The 27,298-nt window shown below is 39.6% G+C and overlaps 1 protein-coding gene across 7 annotated transcripts; it reads right to left on the minus strand.

The window, feature by feature from the left end:
• Positions 1-4,619: 4,619 nt before the first annotated feature.
• On the minus strand, positions 4,620-25,931 carry LOC131578577 (uncharacterized). Of its 7 annotated transcripts, XR_009277530.1 has the most exons (5): positions 18,519-18,571; positions 18,093-18,300; positions 17,399-17,502; positions 13,555-13,755; positions 4,620-11,920 (listed from the first exon to the last, which is right to left on the minus strand). XR_009277530.1 is itself a non-coding variant. In XM_058837446.1 (3 exons), the coding sequence occupies exons 1-3, from the start codon at positions 25,401-25,403 to the stop codon at positions 11,823-11,825; spliced, it is 906 nt and encodes a 301-aa protein (XP_058693429.1). In that variant the 5' UTR covers positions 25,404-25,931; the 3' UTR covers positions 4,620-11,822. The 7 variants fall into 7 exon arrangements, 2 of the variants coding, with proteins under 2 accessions (XP_058693429.1, XP_058693428.1); XR_009277528.1 differs by lacking the exons at positions 17,399-17,502; positions 18,093-18,300; positions 18,519-18,571 and adding an exon at positions 24,797-25,931 and having other exon boundaries at positions 4,620-10,117; positions 11,585-11,920; XR_009277526.1 differs by lacking the exons at positions 17,399-17,502; positions 18,093-18,300; positions 18,519-18,571 and adding an exon at positions 24,797-25,931 and having other exon boundaries at positions 4,620-11,418; positions 11,585-11,920.
• Positions 25,932-27,298: the final 1,367 nt, after the last annotated feature.

Consider the following 27,298-nt stretch of genomic DNA (forward strand, 5'->3'; position numbering starts at 1 on the left):
GGATGGAAGACAATAGGGAACATAACTTCTGTACTTCCTTTTTGGCGTGCCTGTGGTTCACCTTATAACTTCAAGCCTTTGCCTTGAACCTGTAACATCCTGGATGGCCTCAGACACCTTTTGGGGCCAGTTTGTTGAATACCTGCAACGATGCCCCCACTTCTGTGGAGCACAAAAGTCAGTGCTACTCGCTCACAGTCTCTGCCATTTAGAAACTTGTCATTGCCATAGTTACAATTTGAAAATCCCTTTCAATTTTTATTTCTCACTCCTTTTCTTTTCATATCTGAGAACACGGACTAAATTTCCACCCACCCTTTCCTCTTTTTTTTTTTTTTAAATGTTGAACTGGAAATTGTTTCAAGTAGCTCTACTTTCAGTGCATATTCCTGGCCTAGCATAAAACTAATGAATAGCTCATTTGAGAGAAGTGTAGGCAGAAGGAATGTGATTGCAGGCAAATTTCACTAGGAACTGAAACAAACGTTCACAGAGAGTATTTTCCGGTGTTCAGTCACACTGGCTAACCATTAATTGATGGGAATAAGTGTCTCTAGTTAAATGCAGTATCTAAGTAACTGAGCTGTATAATACACGTTTCAGTGTTGCACTTAGCATATTGCTTCCACATGTGAGCAGAGAGGCTGTGTGAAAAGCAGCTTCACAGGTGCAATGCAGGGTGGGCTAACAGGTGCAAGAAGCCTTTGAAATCTCCTGTGCCTCTTCTCCTCATCTTCGAAAAAAAAATTCCTAAAACAGAAGGGATAATGGTGTGGGAGTTTCTTGTTTATTTGCCTTTTTAGAAAAGATTTAGGGGTTAAAATTGATGAAAAGAATAATACAAGTCAGTGTATTTATATTATTAGAGTATCATACCAAGATGCCATCATAGAATAGCTGAATTTTGCCCGCAGGAAATGTCTTTTCAGTTGGGCTAGTCCTTGGGTTGGGTTTGCACAGCAAAAATATGATCCCACTTCCTTGCTCAGTCACAGTGAAGCTGCCTTGAAGCCAATTACTGCCTCCTGGTCACTTGTCACTGCTTGTCAGGAATGAGCATAAGGGCCAGGAAAATCAAATACACTTATACCCCCTCTAGAAATCCTTCAGGGCTTTTCCAGCTCTCAGTGTAGCATCTGTGATTTCATCTCAGGTATGTTGCTATTTGATGATCGATACTAACTAGGACAAAGGTTTTTTTCCTTTTCCTTTGTCTGGCAATGGATCTACCATGATGAAGAAACCTGAAAACAGCCACTGGAGCAGTGGAAATAAGTTTCTGTTCATAGGGGAAGTGTGGTAGTAACTAGAGGCAGCATAGTGTAGCTGTCTGCTTTTTTATGATTTTCAGAGAGAGCTAGACTCATCCTCATGCCAGCTACTAATGTTCTCCGATGACAGAGCCAGTGGAGTGAGACATGCTGCTCCCATGCCTCGAGTTATCTTATCAGCCTCTACTCTTGATCCCTGGGATGCAAGGGAATTTCTAGCATAAACCTTAAGCACTCCCACAAGCCACCAAGTCATCTTAAATGCAGAAATTATTAAGCTTCTTAATTTAGAGACTTTATTTCTTAAGCCTGAATCTCTCTCCAGAAAGTGGGTGAGAAAAGTCAAACATTTATTAGAGTAGTCAATTATCTGAAGGAGTTCAGCTTTGCTGTAAATAATTTTTTTCCTTTCTCATGAATGTTTGCCCACTCTCTGCTCTCCCCATTTTTTGGAAAACTTTCCTAGAACTTGAAACTTTAGGAAAAATATAATAATATGTGCAAATGAATAAAGTCTAGAATTCTCGTAAAATACACACCTTTCACGGACACAGGCAGGATGATCCCACAACTGATTTACCTTGCAGAACTTCTGGGCCCAAGCCTTGGTAAATAGGACATTAGACTACTCTACATCACCTCAACTTGTTGGGCAGAACACAATCCATTAATTACTTGGAATAGTAATAGGAATTAGCATTCCTGGTCTGAAACTAGTATAGACGGCATCAAAGTATTATTAGTGGGGACATGAAAAAATAAATACAGTAAGTCTGTCATATAAATCCCACCTCTACAACCTTACAGGACACCTTCCTTGAGTTTTATTCTCACACATGGAGTACTGTATATTAAACTTCCAGCAGCAATGTTCACGTTTTGCTGCTTACGCCTTCTACAGTATTTTCTTTGCCTTGTTCTTTCACCTTAACTTTCCCTTCTATCTTATTTTTTGCACTTATTGTTCTTCATTTCATTCTTACCTGCTCAGATAGTCATCTGACCTAGTTTTATGATATGGATTTAAGTAAATCCCATAATGTAAGTATTCTTGCTTTTCTGTATTCTGCTCTGTCATCTGTGTTTTGCTGGGATTTTGGATACTGGGGCTGGCTTTGGTTGAGAGAGCTTCTGTGTCTCTGAGCCTTACCCCCTAAGTGACTGGGATCATGCTGTAAGCAACTTTGTTCTCTTGCTTCTTGGGTACCCATTATCTCATTGCTTCAAAAGCAGACTTAATTCTTCAACCTCTGAAGATAACTTTGTCTTTAATTATTCAGTCAGAAACTCCCACTGAGGTGAATGGGGGAGGGAGAGGGAAGGTCCCTGAATATTTTAAATTGGAAATGCCTGTTTGAAAGATTTCTGGTTTTGCAGTGTTAACTCGCTCTGGGTAAATACACACTTATATGGGAAAGAAGCAATCTCTTAACATTATTGGGTTAAAAAGCCAGCTGAGACTTGTTTTGATGCAAATCCCTCTGCCAGTTCAGCAGTACTGGCAATGTCTAAGAACATTAAGAAATAAAAGCAAACATGAACATCAAGGAATAGAAGACCCTTCCTTCTTTTCCATTCTGTGATGATGAATTAAAATTAGAGTGGAAGGAAATCAACAACAGTTTTTGTTAGCATCCCAGCCCCAGCAAAGATGTTGGACCATAGGGTGCCTCAGTTCAGCTTTTTATCTGTGCTTTTCTTTGTTTATGAAGCTCTCAACATACTTTTGTTTAACAGCTGGTAATGTGTATGAGCCGAATGCTCAGTGCTGTGGCTGATTTTCCTGCCCTGTGTTGCCCCAAGACTTGCTTACTGATCCATACATTCCATTGTAGGAATGCACCTGAATTTCATCTCTCATTTTCACACTTGCATAGTTTTTCTTTTGGAGGGTAATTGCTGTTATAATTGCTATGTGACATACAGTCCGAGAGGTCTATCCCAAAGTGAAAGTTATATATACATCACATTTGCAGGTATGACTTTCTATTTCTATTATTTAAGCATATAGTAGTGGGGTTTAACTATTGTTACTACAGGATTTTAAAGAAGAGAACAACTTATAGAAGGCAATGAGTAGGAGTTCTTCACTTAAAACCACAACTTTATGGAAACAGCTAGCTGAAACTACAGGAATCTCTGGCCAACAACTGTGACCACACAGCTAAAGAGATTTTTATTTTCAAGCCTCCAATTAACAATCAAAGACTGAAGAAGTGAGAGTGGTAAAATAAGAAATGAGAGTGTGTGCCTACCTGAAGTGTGATACCCCTGAAGTGTGATACACTGCACCATACCTTTGTGCTGTTGTGGCAGTGGCTGCTGTCCTTGCCATCCAGAGAGTGCATGGTGCTGGTATTTTTTCAGTCTCCTGGTGCTTGTGAAAGGAGTATATACACTGATACACTGTCCCAGGCAAAGCAGTCCTACCAGACAAAGTGTACCATTGAAATACAGGACAGGTGGCAGGTACAAAAACCTATGAATACATTACTCACACACCCACACATGGAAAAGAGAGGGAAACTTGGAAGTACTGTTCCCCCAGACATACCCAAAAAGATAAAAAACTGCTAATTTCTATCCAGGAATTTTTTTTTTTTTAAACTTGAATAGATAAAATTACAACAAAGAGAAGCTTTAAAATAAACAGCTCTGGTGTAAGCAGCGAACAAATGGGCAGCATGTATATATTCTCTGAAGAGTAACATACAACTACCATTCCTGATCTCCTGAGTTTTTTTATCTGAACTCTAGAGCTGAATTGCTGCATGGCTCTGAGCAAGCCACTGTGGGATAGATTTAACCTGCTCTCTGGCTGGCAGTGCTGGGTAGTTATCACCTAGGTGTGAGTGCAGGTAGCTGAGGACAGTGAGGTGTTGCCACTGAAGATGAATAGATCACATGCACACAGGTCGAGGTGTGGTGAAATGAAGAGAGAGTTTATTTTTCCTCCCAGGATTTATAGGCTTCTGACCATGGCCAGGGATTGGATTGTCAGGATAACACTTTCTCACTGCACTGGCCATGAGAGATGCCCATCACAAGACGTGTAACAGAAGGAATGTACACATATCTGTGTTTACAGTTACTGTCCTGGGAAAGTCTTTAGAAAACCATGTCAGCAAGCTCAGAAGCTGAGCTTTCAGGGCGACAGTGAGGCAGGCATGTCTATCTTTTATCCTAAAGTGAGGGTACTCTTCTGCTGGCAGCCCAGAGTCCCAAGGGCTTCCAATCTTTATAGAACTGATAAAGGATTGGGGCATCAGCCTTATTGCCTGCATGCTTTTTATTTCTATGAATGTTTTTTTGATGCTTTGGATTAAAATTACTCCCACCAATAATGTGCATACAATACTTTAAAACAGCTGCATTCCCTAGCTTGCACCCATGTTTTCCTATTACCTATGGCTACCAAAATTTTTTTATTATTGGTTTGTGGTTATTTGGCTTTGTGGTTAAAGAAGAAAGCCTGGCTTTCCATGTGAAAGATTGCTTTCCTCACAGAGAGCTTGAGTTTTCAGTGTTTTCATGTTACAGTATTCCTGACTGAATGCTTACTCTTTCAAAACAAACTTTACTTGAATTAATCTGCATACTAGTCCAAATATTACTGTAATCAGCTTTTTTAATTTCAGAAAAAATATTTTCATTTATATTTAGAGAAATTTATTGATACTTGAACAGTTCTACTGATGCTAGGAGAGTCCCCAATCTAAAATATATGTCTAAATACTCATACAATTTTTGCTTAAGCAAATATTTTTTCACAGTCAGGCAAAGCTTACTAACCAACATTTACCCAGATCAATATATTTTAATTGAAACTAACGGCAGATAGCTTAAACCAACAGTTTTTTCACTGAACTAAGTACATTAAATCAATACATTGCCAAAACCTGTGAGATCTTGTATAAAAGGTATTTTCATTCTTAGCTAAATTAGTTTTATTGAAACTTATGCATACTAACAGTAATCAAAAGTACTGACATTCAGATGCTGCTCATGGCATCACTTCATTCAGAAAATTTCAGGCACTCTTACACAAAGCTATATAAAACAAGGAGTTAATTTGCTGTAAGTGAAGAAAGAAAAGGCTCAGGCTTGATTCCTTCTCTTTGCTGCAAGCTATTTGTCTGATCTTGGGTGAAGCCCTTAGAGGACCAATTTAGACCTGGACTTTTCCAGCTGATACCAGCACAGTAAGCCAGACTTCTCTCTGCTCAGCCATGCTCCACGTGCTGACACCTGGTGCAGGTGACTCAGCACCTCGATTATTCTCGGAGTGCACAAGCAATGTGGCCATTTCAACCAAGTAGCTCAAGTTTGGTGAAATCTGTCATTAGTGGCTGATATTTAAAATTTGTCGACACAAGAGAGAATTAGACACCTCGATACCCATGGAGATAAGCACACCTTTTATCTATTCATAGATGTACAGACCAAGGACAGCAGCACTTCTCCAAAGTGTGTCTTCTTTGACTCCAAGCTTTTGGGCTGGGGACCATCTCTGATTTTCTGCTGAGACAACACATCCCAACAGGGTCTCAGTCACAGTTAATATGAAAGCAAGCTGATTGTAAATATAGAATTGGAAGAATTGGTGACTTAAGTGAGAAACTGATAGCATTTACCCATCTGCTGGATTCCTATTTTCAGCAGGAGATACACATGAGCATAGACACTACTGTGCGTAGGAGCGATGACACAAAGACAACTGTGTGGGATGGAGGCTGGCACACGGTCATCTGTTTTGGTATTCAGTTACAATTACAGCATAATTAGTCTACTAATTGCATGCCCAAGTTTAGTTGATGAATTTGTATTTGTAATTACAGCTTATTGAAATGCACTGTGTTTTCAATGCTTGCCTCTGTTTCCATTTGAGAGTGAAATTTTCTTCTTCCACTTGTGTTGATTGCACATGCAGAAATGTAAAAGATGACCATAACCCACGCAGGCAAGTATGTCAGACCCTTGCAAAAATAGCAGCCAAACTATAACCATCAGTTCTGCAATCTATCTATGGGAGCTCCTGGTCTCAGGTGCAGCTTTGTGGGCTTCAGAGAAGCAGTGTCATGGGCCATCCCTGTTTACAGAATCGTGCTGGGGGATGCCAAGCTCCTGCTACTCAAATTATCACCTGTTGAAAATGGACTTTCAAAAAGCAGCCTCCATTTTCTGCAAAGATATTTTTCAGTTCCAGATGCAGAAAATTTTGCAACTGTCCCAATAACAAACTCTTCCCTGATCTTTTCATGTGAAGTGAGTAAGTTGAAGCCATAAAAGTAATGTAATTTCTTAAACCGAAGTATTTTCTTTCTTAGAATCTACAGGGAAAATACTTCCTTTTCTTCCATTTAGTTTCTCTGTATCCAGCTGAGAAGCATAAGCTAAGTACTAAGGATAGGACTTATCCTTTAAGAAGAATCTTGGATGATACTTTAAACAATGTAAAGCTTTGTTTTTATTTGATAAACCTTCATAAAACCCCCACATTCTTTGAAGTTCTGAAGTGGCTGCCAGGATTTTCTGTCCCACGAGGAGGTAAGGTGGCAGCCACATGACATATGTGCAGGATTTTATGCATTCTACAAGAGGTTAGAGAGTCTGTCTCACTCTCAGAGAGATGCCACTGTATTTATAAGATGGTCTGTACCAAGGGAGAATCAAACTGAAACTTGCAGCCTGTATATTCTGTAACAGTTTGCTTTAATTAAAGTCAGACATATTCCTAAGCAGAACTCCAGATCAAAACATACTCTTCAAGCTTTGGGGAAAACAGATCATGGAGTAGTATTTTTTTTTCCCCCTAGCTTCCTTTAAAAATAAAAGAATTGATTGCACAAAAACTTGGTGCTGACAACAGGGGAGCTATAGACTCAAAGTTTCTTGAAAACGAAGTAGATGGACCACACTGTTTCATTTTCTATGTATCTATTCCCCATGATTTATGATTCCCACAGACCAAGATCTGAAAACTCAGGCCAAAATGCTGAAATGAAGAGCAGAGGAAGTAAACAACATTGACATTTCAGAGTAAAACCCTTTCAAGATCAGTTATCTCTGTTGTTAAGGAAGCTACTGATGTAAGGGAAACTTTTGGAATGAAAGCACAAATAAAAAAACTACCTTTTAGGAGGAGCATGAAGCTGTTGATTTTTCAAGAAACATATTTGATATCTCTACTCTTGCTTTGTTCAACAGAGATCTGAAAAGTTATTAACTGGAGAAAGAAAACAAAAACAAACCTACAAAAAACTCACCCCAAAAGCCAAACCCCAAAACTAAACAAACAAATCTCAAACCAAAAGCAAATTTCCACAGATTTCATAGGACATCACAGTTGAAAATTTTCATCTGTATGTGTTTCATTCCTTCTCTGCATATCTTTGGTCAAGAGTGCTTCAAATCTGAGAAAAAATGTCTCATTCAACTACTGTGAAATAGATGAAAGTATCTGAATGAGGAGACAGGGCTCGTTTTGTCATCTAGCCTTGCCTGCCTGTTTAGGTTCCTACACACTTTGCAGTCCTAATTATTCAGCCAGACCATAGACCATATCCTTTAAATAAGTAGCAATATCCATTTAACAAGTTCTTTCACAACTTAACAGTCAAGTGCCATTACCTATTTAACAAGTAAGTTAATTGAGATGTTGCACACAGTGCAATCCCCTTGTAAATTCAATTAATCCCTCACAACCGGCTCAGACTTGCTGCCCTTCAAATACTTGCACAGAGATTTAGAAAATGTAGTATATTTAGTGAGGAGATGAAAGGGAGGGAGAGATTTTTTGGCAAGTGTTTGTAGAATGGTCATTATACTTGATAATTTTATGCATTGCATTCCATAGGATACTGTCAGGCTGAGCATCTGAGTATCTCATTCAGACACATACAGTTTGCATGTGTCAGTTGATGTTAATTACAGTGGTATTGTGCAGATGGATATATGTAAAAAGCCTTCAGATAGAAAATATAAGTTCCAGACTTTGTTAATTATTACTTATTTATTAAGAGGGCTTTGGCTGATCTGATTTTGTGAGGTTTTGTGGTATCTCTCATTTTTAAGGCAGTCTGTAAGATACAAACTCTCTACCCCACACATAATGAATGTATTCTGTCTAGTTGTTTAGTCCTAAACAAGGGTTGAAAAGAGAAAGATCTTGCTAGCACAGAGAATCAGCACTTTTTAATTATCCTGCTTTGTGGTACAAGGTGGGCTGATGAGGTGACCTACAGCAGGAAGTCAGCACTTTTTGAGGGAGTACCAGCATATTTTTTCATTTGTTTGCTTCAGCCTTCTATTCTCTTTCAAATGGATCAAGTTTCCCTTCTTTGGATCTTTAACTTTGTCCATTAGTACATCCCCAAAGAGTATTTTGTCAAACAAAGCAAAACACCTTGAAGACAATTCTGTGTTTTTTGAGAGTTATAGCCCATACTTTGTTTATGTATAGTGATTATTTATTGAGTTAGCACTCCCAAAAGGCAGATCTGGATACCAGGAAAATGCTTTAGATAATTGCTATCCGGTTTTCTCTCCTGATATTTTGTGGTATTTTATGCTGTCTTAATGGCATCACCTGAGATTCTTTGGGCACAAAAATATTTTAAACTGTGGCCTGTGATAAATTTTCAGGAAGTTCTTTTCAAATTCTCATACTAGGAAGCTGTTGAAAATATTCTAATGGCCAGGTTGTTGTTCCGCATAACATACTAACAAATGGCTATATAAATCTTAGACCGATAAGAAAGGTCAGGGAAAGAGATTATGATTATTGTAAACCTAACTCCTACATTGAACAAGTGCTTGCATTTAACCTTTCTTTACTGTATTTTGGAAATTAGAAAATAGTTTGCCATGTGATGCTTAGAAATATTTTCTTATGTTAAGTTCTCAGTCAGAGGTTTGCTAAGAATCACTTCTCTCTCCAAATATTGCTCTCTTTAGGAACCCTGAGAAGGACTCCTGGATTTAGAATATGTTGACGAGAATAAAACCACACTAAAAAACTCAAAGGTCCAATAACATCTAACTCACTTGCACTATAAGCAGATAAATATCAACTATGAAAATATCAACAGCTACAACTTCAAGAAATAAAATACTGTATAATTTTCATGTGACCATGAGAGAGTGTGCTGTCAGCACCTAAGGAAATCAAGAAAGCTTCAGGTATTTTGAGATCTGATGGCCAAGGAAGGCTAGCTCATCTTCTGAGATAGTTTTAGTAAGAACAATGCCGGAATAGCACAGTAGATTACTGAGACACCAAACTGATGCTATCAATGATTTTTCATTACTCTATGCTCTACACGCCTCTTTTGGAACCAATGCTGACCACACAGCTTAGTATAATTAAAAGGCTAAGCTCTGTTTCCATTTGATATTTTCCCTGCTGTTTCAATGCTAATATTCACATACAATAGGAGGAGATAATAATACAAAATCTATATTACTCTCAAAACTATCTTTTGCTGTCTAAATCCATTGTACTCTTTGGGAGCTAGTTAGCTAATTATTAAAACAATATCTAAAAATAATCAACTTCCAGAAAAATTGGCAGGCCAAATTCAGTTCCCATTCATCCCCAGACAACACCAGTGCATTGTAGTGTATGAGGGAGGATTATAGAAAACAGTGTCAAATTATTACTGTTCAATAGTGGATAATTCATGTGTGGCTTGTAGGAAATAGCCTAATGGCTTTACAGACAGCCATTACACTCCTTACCCCCTCTTTATCTTGTTCTTTGCTTGCCAGATTCAAGCACAGCATGTGCTATAGGAGGACCTGGGTATCCTTGCAAGACCTCTTTCATCTCTCATTGCAGATAGGATCTGGCAAAGAAGGAGTACCACATTATTTTAACACAAAGACAACTGCCACATTATTTCCCCAGTGGCCAATCACCCTGCAGGGGACAAGTTCATCTATATTGTACCTGCTTAACATACTTCATTAACTCCGTCAATTACCAGCTACCTCAGCACCTTTTCTGTTGGCATTACACAATTTATTCTTTCCATGTCCCAAACAGTACCACAGCTCCTACTGCTTCACAATCCAAGTAAGGAGATATTAATCTTAGAAATATGTATTAGAACAATTAAAATAGATTTTCAAGATGGTTTATGGCTTGTTTTCTGATGGTGTTCAGCACCTACTACTATTTTTGAATTTTAAATATAAGGGAGAGCTCCCTCTCAAGAGCAGACATACGTCTTTTAGAGGGAACTATAGTTTTATTTGACAGAGACTTTCCATAGAGGTTCTCCCTGCCAAGTATAGCAGCAAACTTTTCTAGTTTAACATACTCTTTCAAGAGAAACTTTAAAGGTAAATAAATAGACACTTGACTTCAGTCACCTCATTGAGGCTTGCTAGCCTATGAACTAAGGAGCATATTTACCCTGGGCTTTTTCTGCAGGCATTGGAGACAGACTTGCCATTCTGAATAGAAATTCAGCTTACCTGAGCCAAACTGTACTCACTGACTTGTGTGAGACTCTGTTCCTCACCAGAGACTTAGTTAAGTGGTTTTTCATTGAATGTGTCACTTAGAATATCCTTGTGAGAAGCAGGACTTTTGGTTTTAGAGACAGTTCAAGAGGCTGGAGCTTCAGGTGGCTGCAATGGCCAGTAGAAAGGTGGGGTTGGATGAGGAGCTAAAATTTGGGGATGGGAGTAAGGTGGCATTAAGATTGGGTCTCTAAACACAGGAACAGGTATGGAACTGGAAGAAGGGGGCTTGAGAGCTCCAGGGCAGCAAAGCTGCAGGAGTCTCCTCAGTCAGAAGGTGTACAACTAGAAAGAGCATTTGTTTGAGCTAGCACTCAGTGTATATAATTGTCTACTTGAATATTAAGCTTTGCTTATGCTAATCAGCTTCAGTGCATGAGCCCAGATCACCAGAGAAAGGTGCTTGGGGGGGAAGTTTGGGTGCAAAAGGGTGGGCACAACTGCACAATTCCAGAATTCCCCACCACAGCTATGGGGCAAGAACAGAAGTACAGGACTGCTCTCCACTTCCCTTCCTTGTCCTCTTCTCTTTCTCTTTTTTTTTTTCTTTTCTTTTTTATTTTCCTCTATCTGGAATATGACAGGTTTCTTCAAAGGACACTTTTGAAACTAAGAAAACCTGTATTTTCACAGAAAAAAATCAAACAGTAAATGACCTAATGCCTGCTACAAAGACATCTGATTAAAGCAAATTCAACATACAGTTTAGAACAGACTAGCATCAAACGTTCTGAAAGGGAACAGATGAACCAAGAAAATTGAAAGTCAATGGAAATCCTAAATACCTTCTGATTACATGGAGTTTTCCAAGTCATTTTTCAAAAGGAGCAAGGGACATCTGATCGCTCAGCTCCTGCTCTAATTAGGTTGAAAGGCAAATCCTTCAGAAAAGGGAAGTATGGCTCGAGGTTACCCATTGCAATTGTGGAGTCTGTTGTGAAGTTGTCGGTTTCTGCATGATTCAGCTTTCCAAATGAATATTTCTTCCAACTGAATATTTTTTTGCTGCTTCTCCTTTTCTCTTTATGTTTTCTTTTTTTCTACCTGAATCAGTATGCTTGTTCCAGAGGTAGCTGCTGCATACTTCTGCAGGTATTGATCAGGGCAGTCTCTCTGATCGGCTGGAGAGAAAATGACATTACCTGTCATCTTTTCCCATGCTACAGAATTGTAAAATTCTGTACATGGTTTCAGTACATCAATTAGCTTCAAAATACTATAACTGTATATTAAGAAATAGCAGATACCTATTGCCATATGCTACATTTGTACTTTCACTACCCTTCAAGACACCTCTGGGGGCATTACAGCATTACAAGTACAGTTGGAATGTGTGTATAGCCTAAATATGTAAGGAAGAAGGGTCTCCATAGTGAGGATTGTGTCTGCAACAAATGAATTTATTTTTTTTTAACATTTCCTTACTTAATACTGCTATCTGAGCTAAGATTCTTTTTAATATTGGTAGGAAAATCAGTCAAAGTAAATTCTCTAATTGCAGTAAAAATAAAACCTTGTGATTCTCTGATGTGCCCATAACTTGAATTCTTGAATTAATGCAGGAAGGGTTTAGGGAGTTGCAATACACCAAACTACTTCTACTTCTGTAAAAGCTGTTTGTTCACAGCCAGGTGTAGTAGGTTTTTTTTCCCTTTCTTTTTTTTTTCCCTCCCCTTAAATAAAAATGAATACTGTGCAAACACCAGCTGACTCCTTTTTAATCTGTCAGCACATTCTTTACATCTGTGCATAAACATTATTATCACAAACTCAGAGTGTTACTGCAAAAATTATCAGAGTCCTCAAAATGTACTCTCTGCAGTCTCCATCAGAATACAACTTTAATGAGTTAATGTGAGAACAAGCAAGCTCTAGGAGGAAAAAAAAGAAAGGCTTTTCATTTTCACAGAAGGTTAGCCAGGGTTTCCGTCACTATCATGTGTATGCACAGGGTAAATATTTTGTACTTAGTACAGTATTTTCTCCTGACATATAGTTGGCCTCAATAATGTTTCTTATTGAGTTCACTTAAAATACTAACCATTGATGAAAAGACACTGTCTGAGGGAGAATGATACAGGACATGGCTTGTTTTCAGAGATTTTTAAAGATTACCTTTTAGAAGAGAACCTCTAGCTAGGTATTAGTGCGTATGTATGTAGGAAAAAACCACAGACATATTTTTCATGTTTATAGGGATGACCTTTTATGTTATAGTACAATGCTTTGAAGCACAGTTATTTTAATTGCTTTATATGCCTATTGAGACCATTCTGCATGTCACTTTGTTATATATAGCACCAAGTCACATATGTTTGGTCAATGAATCTTCTGCTGCCTTGATATTTATGTAAAACTCTGAGCAGGAGTTGTGGAAACACTGTACTCTGGGTTTTGCTCTTGGTGTTTTTTTTTGTTGTTTAGGTTTTTTACTGTCACTCTAGCTATATACCTAATGAGGTGACAGGAAGAATTAAAAATGACAGATTGTTTTGGCTGCAGTGGGGCTGTCTGAGCTGTATTTTCCTGTAACACAGCTCAATAAACCCAGCTTGTGGAAAACCCTGTGCATGTGATTCATCGCTGCAGCAGGGTTTGGGTGGAGGTTTGAGGAGGAGCAGCGCCGGGCTGGGCCGCAGGGACGGGCACTTGGCACCCCATGGCATGGCAGCTCTGGGGTGCACAGGGCTGCTCCGGCACCAAGCTCCCAAAAACAGCTCATCAGCACAGTGAGGGCTGGCTATGGCACACTTACTTCTCTCCAAACACTTTGTATCACTGCAGCTTTCAGTCCATGGTGCTTCTGAGGAGTGGTGGCACCTTCTGCAGCCCTGCCCTCGGAGCTGGGGAGCGCCGGGAAGGCAGAAGTGGAAAACCAGCATGGGGATGCGGGGCAGCCTCCATGTCTGTGCCAATAAACGCCTCAGCATCCACCTGCCATTTTGCTGCCGTGTTCCTGGTGGAAGAATAAAGGTATAAAGGTATCAGAAGAGATTCCTAGGACTGAATGGTTAACTACAGGTGTTAGACTGATAGCTGGTGTAATTAAGAAAAAAGATCTGTCATTTCACAGACTGCAGAATAAATTCCAGATATCCACGCATAATCTTTCAAAGTGCCTTTATCTCCAGAGCCAGAAAGGGTGACCACAGAATACCCTGAACTCAATTATGTACTTTCTGATTATCATATTTTTATTTCTCAAGACACAGGGCTAATAAGAAAGATCAAAAAATGTTTGAACCAGAGTAATTTCAAATGTCAAGAACCAGTTATTCTTACAACATGCTCCCAGGTCTTGGAAATGTAAGCTGTTCTCTGTTTGGTTTGATTCCTCTTGGGGAGTGAAAATGAGGGACTAGGAGATTTAAAGTGACTTTGTACTGTGGAATCAACACATGCTTTTGAGACCTGCATTTGACACTGGTTTTGAGGTGGTTCGTTTTATTTATTTTATTTTATTTTATTTTATTTTATTTTATTTTATTTTATTTTATTTTATTTTATTTTATTTTATTTATTTTATTTTATTTTATTTTATTTTATTTTTTATTCTATTTTTGGAGTTGGAGACAGTGAAGTGATGTTGGTTTGATTCTTTCTTTCTTTCTTTCTTTCTTTCTTTCTTTCTTTCTTTCTTTCTTTCTTTCTTTCTTTCTTTCTTTCTTTCTTTCTTTCTTTCTTTCTTTCTTTCTTTCTTTCTTTCTTTCTTTCTTTCCTTCTTTCCTTCTTTCCTTCTTTCCTTCTTTCTTTCTTTTTGTTTCCCACACACCAAACTGCAGAGATATTTCAGGGAGTTTCCCTTCAGTTCTTTGGATCAGAACAACCCAGTCAGGTAAGAGTCAGCAGGAAGGATGAATCCAAAATAATCAATCCACATCAGAAGTTTATATTAGGAGGAAAAGGAATGTTGCCAATAAAATGAGTAATAAAAGGGTGAGGCCAAAGAGGTGGATTTCTCTCCAGCAGGAAATTAAAAAAAAAGAATTCTGCTTTCCAAATGATTATTTGAAAAAGGATTCAGAAGGTACCTGACTATTCTCCTTACAGTTCCTCATGTTCAAGGAGCAGTGCACATATGGACATTCAGGAAAACCATGTGGTACCACACAGATGATATTCTGCACATATAATTTCCTACAGGGGAGAAAACAACTTTAGCCTGTAGGTCTCTAGTTTTTAGCAATCAGACATAAAGGTAGCTGTTGTGGTTGGATTTCTTGAGATGCTGAGCAGCCATAAATTCAGGTGAAGCCAGGGGAGCCATACATACCAAGCCTGTGTTAGCAGAGACAGAGCTGGTTTGGTTCTTTGTTCTCCAACTGGTTCACCAAGAGAAGTGACACAGAGGTGCCAAGTGTTCCACCCTCCCAACCAGGGCTAAAGTGCTGCCTGCATCAGACAGAGGAAGAGGATAATTAAACGCAACAACTCTATAATGAGAATGGCAGCTTTGCTCCAATCAGAGCATGGGTGAAAAAGAGTAAGTGAGAAAAATTTAATTTGAAGCTTATCCCTAGGCTGGCAATTGAATTCCGTAGTTATTTGGGTCTCCGACAAACTAGCCAGTTCTGGGGAGTAAAAACAAAGATGGAAAAATACTGCAAGTAATCACGCAAAGTAGAATTCTGAGGGTAGCTTCAAGAGAACAAAACAAAACTGTTTTCACCGAGATCAATCATGTTAGCTTCTGTCTTTTTTTTTTTGTCCTAATTATCAGTGCCAAGCAGGAATCACAGATTAGACAGTATTGAAGCTATTTTTAAGTTTAGTTTATTGAAACCTGTTCTTTTCAATGAATTTGCTCAGAAAAAACTTAGCTTTTAGATTCTCTGCTATATTGCTCACACTATCCTGAAAGGAAAGGAGCAGATGTGGATAATTCCTCTCGGGACCAAGCTCATTGCAAAGAGTTCAGAGACTCACATGCACACATTAAATTAGGAATTTGAAGGTGGGGTGGAGGGGATCTATTTCTTGATTATGCAAAAAATATGCTGCTCAGGGTTTTTTCCCAAAACTCTTTGGATTTGGGAGTCCTTTTCTCATTGTGCTGGGATGACAGGCTAAAGACTCCTTTTGCTCTAATGTCATTTGAATCTGGGTATGGTTTTAGGAAATTACATGCCTGGGCATTTAGATTAAAGTTTCATCCAGAAAATGCTGTATCAGTGTGAGGAGGGATTTTGGACCATGCCTCCTGGCAAGGTGGCAACCCAGGTAAAATTTCTCATGACAGTTGGCCATGGTCTGTCAGGCATTTTGTGTGGGAGGGAGAAGAAGAAGAAGGATCAGGAAAAGAGGAACGTATTCTTTGAAGGTTATTTGTTTTAATTTCTGTTTAATCTACTCTAGGTTTAATAAGAAGAGCTTGGGAAATAAAAGGTATTAGAAAGGGAGAAGAGAAAGACAGGCAGAGAGAAAAATATGCTGAGACATGTTGGAAAACTGTGGAAAATATGAAGATGACAACTAGACCTGATCCAAAATATAAAGCAAGCATAGAAAATTGCAAAGTGATACAAAATAGGATACAAGAAAGGCAGATAGAAAAAAATCTGAATTACTAGAATTACATGTTATATGCTTCTATGCCATTCTATGTGTGTAACTGTGTTTAATCTCTTCACATCCATAAAATGCCCACATTTTGCAAAAATACACTTTTAAGAAGCTGTGGTACACTAAATGCTAACCTTCATTTGTGGTTGTGCTCTAAGAGAATAATTCTTTGTCTCTGTTACTTGTTATGACAGACAAATAATAGTGGATCTGTGGAATGAGCCAGTGTGCATTAAAGATCCATTGACAGCATTATACACATTTCAGTCAGATCTGCCCTGAAAAGTTGTAGTCCAGCCCTGGATGGCCATTCCCAGTTGGAGTGCACAGTGTGCTCTTACAGGGTGTATCTCCCTCTTTAGTGTCTTATGAATAAAGCTGGCTTGAGTGATCCAGACCCGCTGAATGTTGTAAACCAGTGAGGCACAGTAAGCGGTAGTGGCAAGACTCACATGCCAATGTAGACTTTCTACAAGAAGTTAAATGAACATCTGTATCCTTTCCAGGGTACAGCTTGTATAGCTGTCAGCTAACCCCAAATTCTGCGGTTTTGTACAAAGCTACTTCATGTCACATCTTGACACTTATTCAAGACCTACATTATGCTTGTGTAGCATAGGTTCCAAAAGGTTTGTGTATTATTAATGAGATAGTGGAAATGCTCTAGAATCAGCTTTCATCTAAATGAAGGTGATGATGTTTATCTGTACCCTTTGTATTCATTGTTTTCTTGAGTGCACAGTGCTTCCTGCTGGTATCTGTTGTTTTTCATTTGCTGACTAATCTCTTCACCTGATCAGTATTGATTGTAACTCTCAATCCATAACCTTTAGGCACAGTGACATTATGGTTAAATAAAACACAGATGCAAAAATAATTAACAAAGTCTGATACTGGTATTTCCCTTCTGGCAAACAGTTCCAGAAAACTTATATTTTACAACTTGAATCAGTATTTTTAGAGAAAAGTGTAAATATAATTTTTAAACAATTTTTTGTTCCTTAATGTAGATTACTTAAGAAGAAATAGTAAGTTACCTTGTGGAAATCAACAGCTTCTTCAATTGGATTGCTTCTGTCACTGCATGGACACAGTCTTGTTTGATGTCCTCCTACCATTTGTCTTGCATGGAGTCTTTTATCTAAATCCAAAGCAATGCAGTCATCACTGCTGCAATTCAATAATGGCTCCACAGGAGCTGTCATCCCCAGTTTGCTATTCATCTTATAAAGCCTTTGAGTTTTCAAAGTATCCACTAAAGTTGGTATTTCAATGCTGTGGACAGATCACTTAAGGTTCTTTTGTATTTTCAAAACAGGTTTAAATTGAGGATGGACAGATATTGAAATGCCCAACTTATTGTACCTAGGTGCCAAAGGAGATGATGGAAATGTCAAAAGGTAATTGGACAATCACACCCACCTCCCAGCTGAAAATGTGTGACTTTGTGAGCTTGAATGATGCTTTGACTCAATAGTGGCATTGCCTGTGGGGAATGAGCCCCTTGGAACAAAGGGGAAAAAAGACAAAGATAGAAAAAAAAAAAATTGAATTAGCCACTAGCAGCCCCAGGAAGTGAAAATTATTATGTGATAACAACATGAAATATAAGGCAAGAGAGAACTTATATAAATTTCTTCTCAAGTATAAGATGCCCTTTATTCCACTTGATATAGACTTAGAAAGCAGGGGTCATTTTGGACTTGAAAGTTAGTGTGTGAAGGAACTCACATTTATCATTATTCATGACCCTGGATGTAGGCAGCTGGATTTACAGCACTCTTCTGAGGTTTAGGTGGAAGTTTGGGGGGTTGTTTTTGGTTGGGATTTTCTTGCAGATGCCATTTTATCTGGACCAGTGTGAACATGTATTTTAGCTGTTAGTCTTCTGCTTGTTTGTTTCTTTTCAGCAAAAGCATAACTATCTTTGGGCAGTAATCTGAAATAATTTAGTACAGAAAAAGAGACTGAGTGTATTATTTGAAAGTGAGAATTAGTTTGGGTAAGAAAGCAGTATTCTTACCTGAGCTCAAGTTTAGCTAAGATGCTAAATTTATATATATACTCTTCTCTTACCAGAAATACCAGTTTACTCAGTTTACTGTACAGAGATTGGAGTTTTACCTGAAGAAAATAGTCTCTGTGGGAATAACTCACATTGAAAGTATTGAAGGAAAAAAGCTTCCACTGTCAGAACCAATGCTACTTCTATAAGCACCAAATCCATCTGTATTGAAAAACAGAAAAATATTTCACTTAATATTTCCTAAATCCAACCCAATGAATTTATGAGACTGCCTTCATTTCAGGGCTGTTTGGCACAACTAGAGTATGTTTTCCCCCTCTGCCCTTCCGGGGACAAGTAACATAAATTGCTGACTGCGTGGTTTCCCTGAGTACTGCTACGTTCAGTGGTCTGCAAGAGTATTGGAACATGTCCATACAGAAGAGTTTGCCTTGCCCCCACCCTCTGGGACAGGAGAGGTGCAGATGAATGATTTGGAGGCACTGTCTGAGCTGCTGACCAGTTCTGACCTTGACAGTCCTAGTGCTGCCAGGGAAATCTGCAGGCTTGTGCCAGAGTCCTGTATCGATCAGCAGAGGTCCTGGGAGGCTCTGCAGACGCAGCTCAGAGTGGGAAGGATTTCTTAACACAATCGAAATATAGTCTGCCTCTGCCTCTGTATTTTGCTGTCTCCCTTCCCTGAGCTAAATTGTACCAATTTCTCTGCCCAGAGCTCATCGCAGCAGCAGAACCATGACTCACCTGGTAGTTTCTGAGACAGCTAGGCATTCCCCTCTAAATCTCTTCATCCCCTTCAGCCTATTTTTAAATGCTTGGCTGCTATTCTTAAGTGCTGGTATTGAACAAAATGTAAATATAGTGCAACCTCTGGTTTTAACCTTGGCCTTGATCCACTTTTATTCTAGTTAAATGTAATAAACAACAAAGGTAACACAAAGATGTATATTTTTTTTAAAAAAATATGTTTATAATTCTTTAAAATACATGAGTCAGCTAAGCATTTAAAAGTAAAATATAGATATAAAATTATTCAGATGGGGTGATATAATATAGAATTTAAATTGAGCATATTTTAGCAGCACTGGGAAACCTTACCCCAGAGCTAATAATGTAATAGATCTATCTCACCAACATCTTGGAACTTGCAACACAGTTTTATCCACAAAGGAGAGTTCTCTGGCCTACTTTATTAAATACCTTAGAGGACTTTGCCTGTAAGATTACATATGAACAATGCAATTTATTAAAATCCCTGTTCTTATTTTTCCTGTTGAAATTTTAGCCAGTTTCTTTAAAAAAAAACCAAAAAAAAAACCAACCCAAATGACAAAGTATAAACAAATCCAACAGACTAAATAAACATAATTCAACAAATGTTTCATCAAACAGGTATATAGGGAAAACATCCTATAGTTTACTTTTTGCCCTCACTTGTAAACTCATATTGTATCTCTCTTTTGCTATGCTGCATCGGGCAAATTATATTCCTGACCAGGAGTATTTTTTTCAAATCTGAAGCAGAACTGTGGATATAACAGAAAAGCTACCCTTTAAAGATAGTCTTAATAAATAAAAATTAGTCAAATTGAAACACTCTTGCTATTTCTTATAAATGGAAAACACTCAACTTTGTTTAACAAATCTTAATGTGTCAAATACAATTACAAGTCATTGCAAAAGGATGCAGACAAAGCTTGAAGCTAGATCGTCTTATAATTTACTTGGGATGGATATGGATATTTTGGTGACTCTTATTTAGAAATGGTTTACATTAACACACCACTGTTGGAGGTGTAAGTATTTAAATCTATTCACTAAATAGGATTTTACATGAAGTCAGAGAACTCAATATAGTGATGCTAATTTATATGTATATCTGAGGTTTCTGCTTAGATTCAGTTACACATTCCACCATTTACCTTGGAGTTTTTATGTAATTCTGTTTGATCTGAGAATTTAAGATCATTCCACTTAGTGGAAGATGCTAGATATTCAACAATAATAATTACTATTTTAAAATTAGGCCATTTATGTAAGTAGTAGGTTGCAGAAATGGTAATTAATGCTAGGCAGCCATTTTTGCAAAGTAGTATAAAGAATATACCCAAATCACTTAATTTCCCTTCTCTGGTGTTGCTTACCTGCTGAGATCATAAAAGAAGAATTGACACATGTGAAAAACTTAGAAGTCTGTCTTGGAGAGGAAAAGAAGGAAATTCATACAATTCACTAGGCAATGCCAAAATCCTAATGCAGACAAGTAAACTGTCACAACAAAAACACCTAATTAACCTGTAACTCCTTCGCTGTATGTATATATGTGCTAATGTGATAAAGGACTCTACCATGAAAAAGGAATGAAACAGATAAATTTTCCATGAGTTTCCAATTTAGAAAGAGAGAGGAAAGTATTTGACCTGACATTAATAACATTCATTTACTGGTAGCTGATGGGGGGAAAATCCCCAAAGTAAAACAACCCATGAACTCAAGACATGAAGAGAGGACTGGATGCACATGTGTGCATGTGTGTGGGCAGCGTGTTCAGGGAGAGGGGGTTAATTATGAAGGAAGACAGTCAAAAAGTGAGTGTGGCTTAGAAGGCCTCATAAATGTCTATACCAAAGAAAGCCACAAAAGGATACTTAACTTGGAAATAATGAAAAAATGCTGGAATTCCTTGTACAGGAATTTATTTGATTGATAAGAGTTATACAATTCAAAACTGGGGCAAGACAGCATTTTAAAATAATATCCCAGGGTAATGAAATGGGACAGTTTCATAGCCTACAGCTGAGGAGGAAACCTTGTACACACACTCATACACATACAAAATCAATGTGCATGCAGACACAATTAGTTTGTAACTATGATTTACTCTATCTTTCTTTTTTTTGTACATTTCTCAGACCAAGGACATCCTTGCCTCTTTCAGAAGTGAAACTCAGGTTTCATATTCTTATAATTTCCAAAGCTGGAACATGCATTTTGCTTCTGGCACTACCTCTGTGCACAGGGCCCATTGAAACAATGACTCCTGAGGTCAACAGCACCGTCAGGCCCTGGGGTGACCCATTTGCTCTGTCCTTTCTCTGGATATTTTTCTGTATCATTGTACATTTCCTTTCTCTGGATATTTTTCTATATCACTGGAAGTAGAACACAACTGTCCCTCTTGCTCTCAGTGCCATGTGCAAGAAGTTAGATACACTAAATATTGGCTCTTGGAGCAGGAGCATTCTGTCTCTGGACTGGAGCCAGGAAGAGTATCTCTTAAGTGGGACATAGGACAAAAGTAGCCCCTGTACAAAGTACAGTTCTCTACTATATTGTTTTTGCTGCCTGACTTTTTATTCCAGGACCATTTTACTCTGCAGCCTACAGTTGCTTGACAAAGGGTCTAAACAGAAAGCAGGTTGCAGGACTTTGCCATTGTTTCCTGAAACTACACAAAAGCCAAGCAAAATATTAATGAATTGTATTGTTGGCATACATGGTATTCATCTCATTGTCTGACAGATTTCCACAGATGCTGGCAAATAGAAATAAAATAAAATCAGCTTGTTTGTGGTCATTAATCTGATGTTACACCTTCAGATACTGATAAACCATGAGAGTGCAAAAATGCCTTGTTTGTGAAAAAGCACTCAGTACAGAAAGATCAGGTATAATCTAGATTTTTTGTGATGTACAATGCTGCAGAAGCAAAAAACCTGCAAGAGTTACTGTTTTTCTGGCATATGCCATAGAGCATGATTTCAGACCATTTCCTTGTGCCCTAAAATGCCCATAACATCACTGGTGACACTCACAGCTTCCCACTGCCCTTGTCCAAGGCTTCCATTGCATGTACAGCTGCCCACATCCAGGCTGTTGCTCTAGCTTTATCATTGCTTACAATGCACACGCATTCCCCCTCAGCCCCAGCTGTAATATTTACACAACAGATTGGATTAGAATATTTCCAGGGAGCCTGCTATGAATACCTCTTCAGATAATTTTTGTCGAAAAACTTTTGTTTGCTGATTAGCTAGGTAACAGCCTTCAGTTCAGTATTTTGGTGTGAGGTTTTCCAGAGACTGAAAAGGTGGTGGAGAATGTATACACCTACATGAGGTGACTCCACAGTGGAATATTCCCTCTGCACTCTGAAGTGCCAAAGCAGAAGCCAGCTCCAGGGCAGGAGCTGTGTAACTGTGCTGGTGCGGTACTGAGCTCGAGACGAAAGGTCCTGCTAAAGATGTTGTAAGGTAATGAATGCAGACCTTATCCTTTTAGATTTAAAACATAACTTTTAAAATAATACAAGCCAAAGAAGAAAGTGAAAATGATAGACTTGCCCTTCAGTCGTGTTGTAAATTTTATACGTGACTGAACTTGGAGCACTATTTGCAATTCCTTCTATTTCTTGGCAGTTGCTTCTTGACTCTTAAAGGTCTGCTTCTAGTCTCAGGTCTCAGATTTAATTGTTTGTAATTATAATTATCCTCATCTTCCTGTGTGTTCATGAAGCCAGGAACACCTCTGATCACAGAAAACTCCTACAAAAAGATAATTATATTTTTAAGGAAATGGATAAAGGAAAAAACCTACTCCCAAGATGAAACCTTGTGCAGTCTTGAGTAAATGATAAATTGGGGGTTAATACCAGGGGAAATAATGTCAGATTTTAACAAGACTGGTGAAGCACAAGGAATTTAATACAGGAAGGCTATATGTAAAAAAACCCCACCAAAATCAACAGAGCAAACAAAACAAAACAACCAACAAAACCTAAAATCCTGTGTTTGAGACAAGTTTCCTGATTTGTTGCCTGACATTCACCCAAGTGCAGAGGCACCTGTCCAAAGCCTCTACAAAATCTCTTATTTCCAAAGCTTATGCAACATCCAAGCAGTGCCCAGCCTTTGTGCATGTCTCTGGGAGAAAATTACGGAGGTTTGCAATTGCCTTTAGTGGCAGCAGAACTGTGACATTTTAAAAACACGTATTACGTTTTCCCCTGCAAACTCTCTCTATAAAATGTAGCAACTGGTTCAAATCATCTTCTTTATTCTGTCCTCTCACAGGTCCTGCAAGGGAACCATGCTGAAAATCATGTTTTCAGCACACAGAAAATTAAAATATACTTAGGGTGCTTTCAGGGAATTTTTTTTAGTCACCAGGCAGCTTTAGGTTATTTGATCAGCTACACCTGGATCTTGTCTTGATGCAAAAACTTAAACAAATATTTTTGTCAGCAGAGAAGATGCCTCCAGTAACAAAAGGTACATTTGATGTGTGCTTCTTTTCCTCTATGTTCCAATTTTCTGTGTCAAATCCATACAGTCAGAAGATCTGGATATCCTTTCTTCAGATTTTCAGCTAACTGCAGTGTGTAAAATAATGCCATGCCAAGATTATCTGTACTGAAGATATTGTATGATGAAAGCTGGTTCTGTAAAAATATTTCTTAGGAAAGGCACTCTGCAAACTTTAACAGATCTCTAGAACATCCTGTGTCAAACACAGTGTGCTGAGACTTTGTCCCCCCTCCCAAAATATGGCTACTGTTAACTGAGTGGTAATTTCAGTGTCTTCTCTTTCATCAGATGAATGTCAAGATGATGTCTATATTTCATGTACATCAAGTGAATGGGGAAATTTTCTCTGTGGATATCTGTTCTGCTTTTTAATAAATTCTTTCTTTTGCCTGAAGAGAATTAGAAGCTGGCTTTTGACCTCCATTAATTTTTTTTAATTTACTATTTCTCTGCATGCATTAAGAAATATTAACCATACTTTGCACTGCAACATTTCCATTTCCTTCTCCTCTGACGCTTTCTCATTTGCTGCAGCAGGTGCCCCGTTAAGAATAGATTAGGAAAAGCAAAGGGAATAATAAATAGAAGTCTGGGCCAATATTCCATGTCTCCCCCAAATACAAAGAGAGTGTTAGTATGTCTCAGTCTATCAGGCTGCTTTATAACTGACTGCTTCTCAAAGCAAAGCTATAATTATCAACTCAGGGTTGTTTGACAGCTTTTTAAAGGCAAATAGCACCGTTTAAAATCCTGTAAGTTAAAAGTGATCAGAAGTGTTTTCTGACTGTGGTATCCCGGGTAGCTATTGCACGTGCAGATGTTCAGGCAGGCTGTGCCCACTTCAATCACCTTGGTTTCTGCAGGGATGCTTCCAGCGCCAGGTAAAGTCCCTTTAAGTGTCATCCTCAAAATCCTGCCTTTAATATCACAATTCTTGCAGCAGATCTTCCAAATTATCCCTTAATGAGCAATCCAGCTCCAAAGGTGGAAGCGACTGTAAGCTTTGAGCACATCCTGAAGTCAAGCTGCATTTAGCACCATGGAATGGCAGCACAAGCCACCAGCCTTGGCGCCTTCCTGCGGGCTTTGTAAAGCGGGCAGCGCACCTAAGTGCGGTGGCAGTGTTCCTTTGGTGGAGAGGTGAACGAGTGGTTTGCTTGCGGAGGAAGGCTCGGGGCGGCGGGGCGAGGAGGCGATGCGGTCCCCAGGAGGCAAACGGGCAGGCGGGCGGGCAGGCGGGCAGGAAGGCAGGCAGGCAGGAAGGCAGACAGACAGACAGGCAGGAAGGCAGGCAGACAGGCAGGAAGGCAGGCAGACAGGCAGGCAGACAGGCAGGCAGACAGACAGGCAGGAAGGCAGACAGGCAGGCAGACAGGCAGACAGACAGGAAGGCAGACAGACAGGCAGGAAGGCAGGCAGACAGGCAGGCAGACAGGCAGGCAGACAGACAGGCAGGAAGGCAGACAGGCAGGAAGGCAGACAGGCAGGAAGGCAGACAGACAGGCAGGAAGGCAGGCAGGCAGGAAGGCAGACAGGCAGGCAGGAAGGCAGGCAGACAGGCAGGAAGGCAGACAGACAGACAGGCAGACAGACAGGAAGGCAGACAGGCAGGAAGGCAGGCAGACAGACAGACAGGCAGGCAGACAGGCAGGCAGGCAGACAGGCAGGCAGACAGGCAGGCAGGCAGACAGGCAGGAAGGCAGACAGAGACATGCAGGCAGACACAGGCAGGCAGACAGGCAGGAAGGCAGGCAGACAGGCAGACAGGCAGGAAGGCAGGCAGACAGACAGGCAGACAGGCAGGAAGGCAGGCAGACAGACAGGCAGGCAGACAGGCAGGCAGACAGGCAGGAAGGCAGGCAGACAGACAGGCAGGAAGGCAGGCAGGCAGACAGACAGGCAGGCAGACAGACAGGCAGGAAGGCAGGCAGACAGGCAGACAGACAGGCAGGCAGACAGACAGGCAGGAAGGCAGGCAGACAGGCAGGAAGGCAGGCAGACAGACAGGCAGACAGGCAGGAAGGCAGGCAGACAGACAGGCAGGCAGGCAGATAGGCAGGCAGACAGGCAGGCAGGCAGACAGGCAGACAGACAGGCAGACAGGCAGGAAGGCAGGCAGACAGACAGGCAGACAGGCAGGCAGGCAGGCAGACAGACAGGCAGACAGGCAGGAAGGCAGGCAGACAGACAGACAGGCAGGAAGGCAGGCAGACAGACAGACAGACAGGCAGACAGGCAGGCAGGCAGGTAGAAGGAACAACTGGCCCCTCTAGCGGGATGCGGGAGCGCTGCAGCCGGCGGAGCCCCGCACCGGGACCGAACCGGCCGCTGCAGCCCCCAAAACCTTCCCTTGCTGTACGCCTGCAAAACGAGCGCCGTCCTTTGTGATGATCGACAGAAAAGATAAAATAAAAAGAGTCAACCCTCCTACTTTTAACTCCCTTTGTGCTTCTCAAGGCACAGCGTCTATTTTACCCCTTCCTCCTTGTCAATGCCTGCTCTTTTCTCTAGAGGCTGTATGAGTATTGTACAGTTCCAAGTACGGCTATTGGCACTTCACAAAGAACCTGGAATAATAAAAGGAATATGCCCCTAGCCATGCAAAAAGACAATTGCTGCTTCTGGTACAATATACATCAATGATTTCAATCTCTCTCTCTCTCTCTCTCTCTCTCTCTCTATTTTTTTATTATTCTACATATTTCTTTATGTTATTCTGCATATTTTCAGGTAAAGGATACTGGGTGACAAATTTGAACCCTTTGGCAACAAGCTTGCCTACTCTTAGTTTTCTGGGGCCCCTCAGAAGCAGTCTATGGGCTGAAAATCCCTATTTACATTTCACTACATAGATTGTTTGGATTCAGATAGTTAATGACTGGGAAATAATAGAAAAGTATTTAATGGAATTCAGCAACAATAAAGGATAATTTTGCATGAAAGTTTTTATAAAGGTTATTGTCTGAGAAAATGGGTTCAGGGTACTTTTCTATAGAAGAAATGGAAAATACAGAAATGAATAAACTGAGGAAGTGAAAATCATGCACAGAATTAACACAATCCTTGCCTTTTTTTTCAAAAAGCTCTTTCATTCTGTTCCTTCCTGGAACTCCTCCTTTTTTTAATTTGTCACCACTGGCTTTGCCCACATCCTTCAGCATTTAAACACATGCTTTTCATTCAGTGCTCCTGCAACATTTTCCTTGGCATTAGGTAAAGCTAAAGACACTAACATCACTAGCTAAAAAGCTAAAAAAATAAGAAATAACCTTGCTCATACCAAAGAAACTTGCATCAAAACAAGTACTACACACAAATTTCTCCAAAATAAAAAGCCTTGTTTTAGCTGACCAGCAAAATAGCCCATAGGTTTTCACATCAGTTTTGTTGGCTGGCTCAAGAGCATATCTCAATCAGACACTTATGGGTTTTTGGTCCTATTGTGGCTATTTAAGGATAACATTTTACAAAGATTATGAAATGCAATGACAAAAGGCAGTGAATCTACTCTTATGACAAAACTTATGCGTAACAAATTATCCCCTACGAGCATACGAGCTGGTACTAAAGCCAGCTTAGGCTTCCAGAAAACACAAAATAAAGGCATT

The sequence above is a fragment of the Poecile atricapillus genome, chromosome 4, assembly GCF_030490865.1.
Source record: "Poecile atricapillus isolate bPoeAtr1 chromosome 4, bPoeAtr1.hap1, whole genome shotgun sequence".
NCBI lineage: Eukaryota > Metazoa > Chordata > Aves > Passeriformes > Paridae > Poecile > Poecile atricapillus.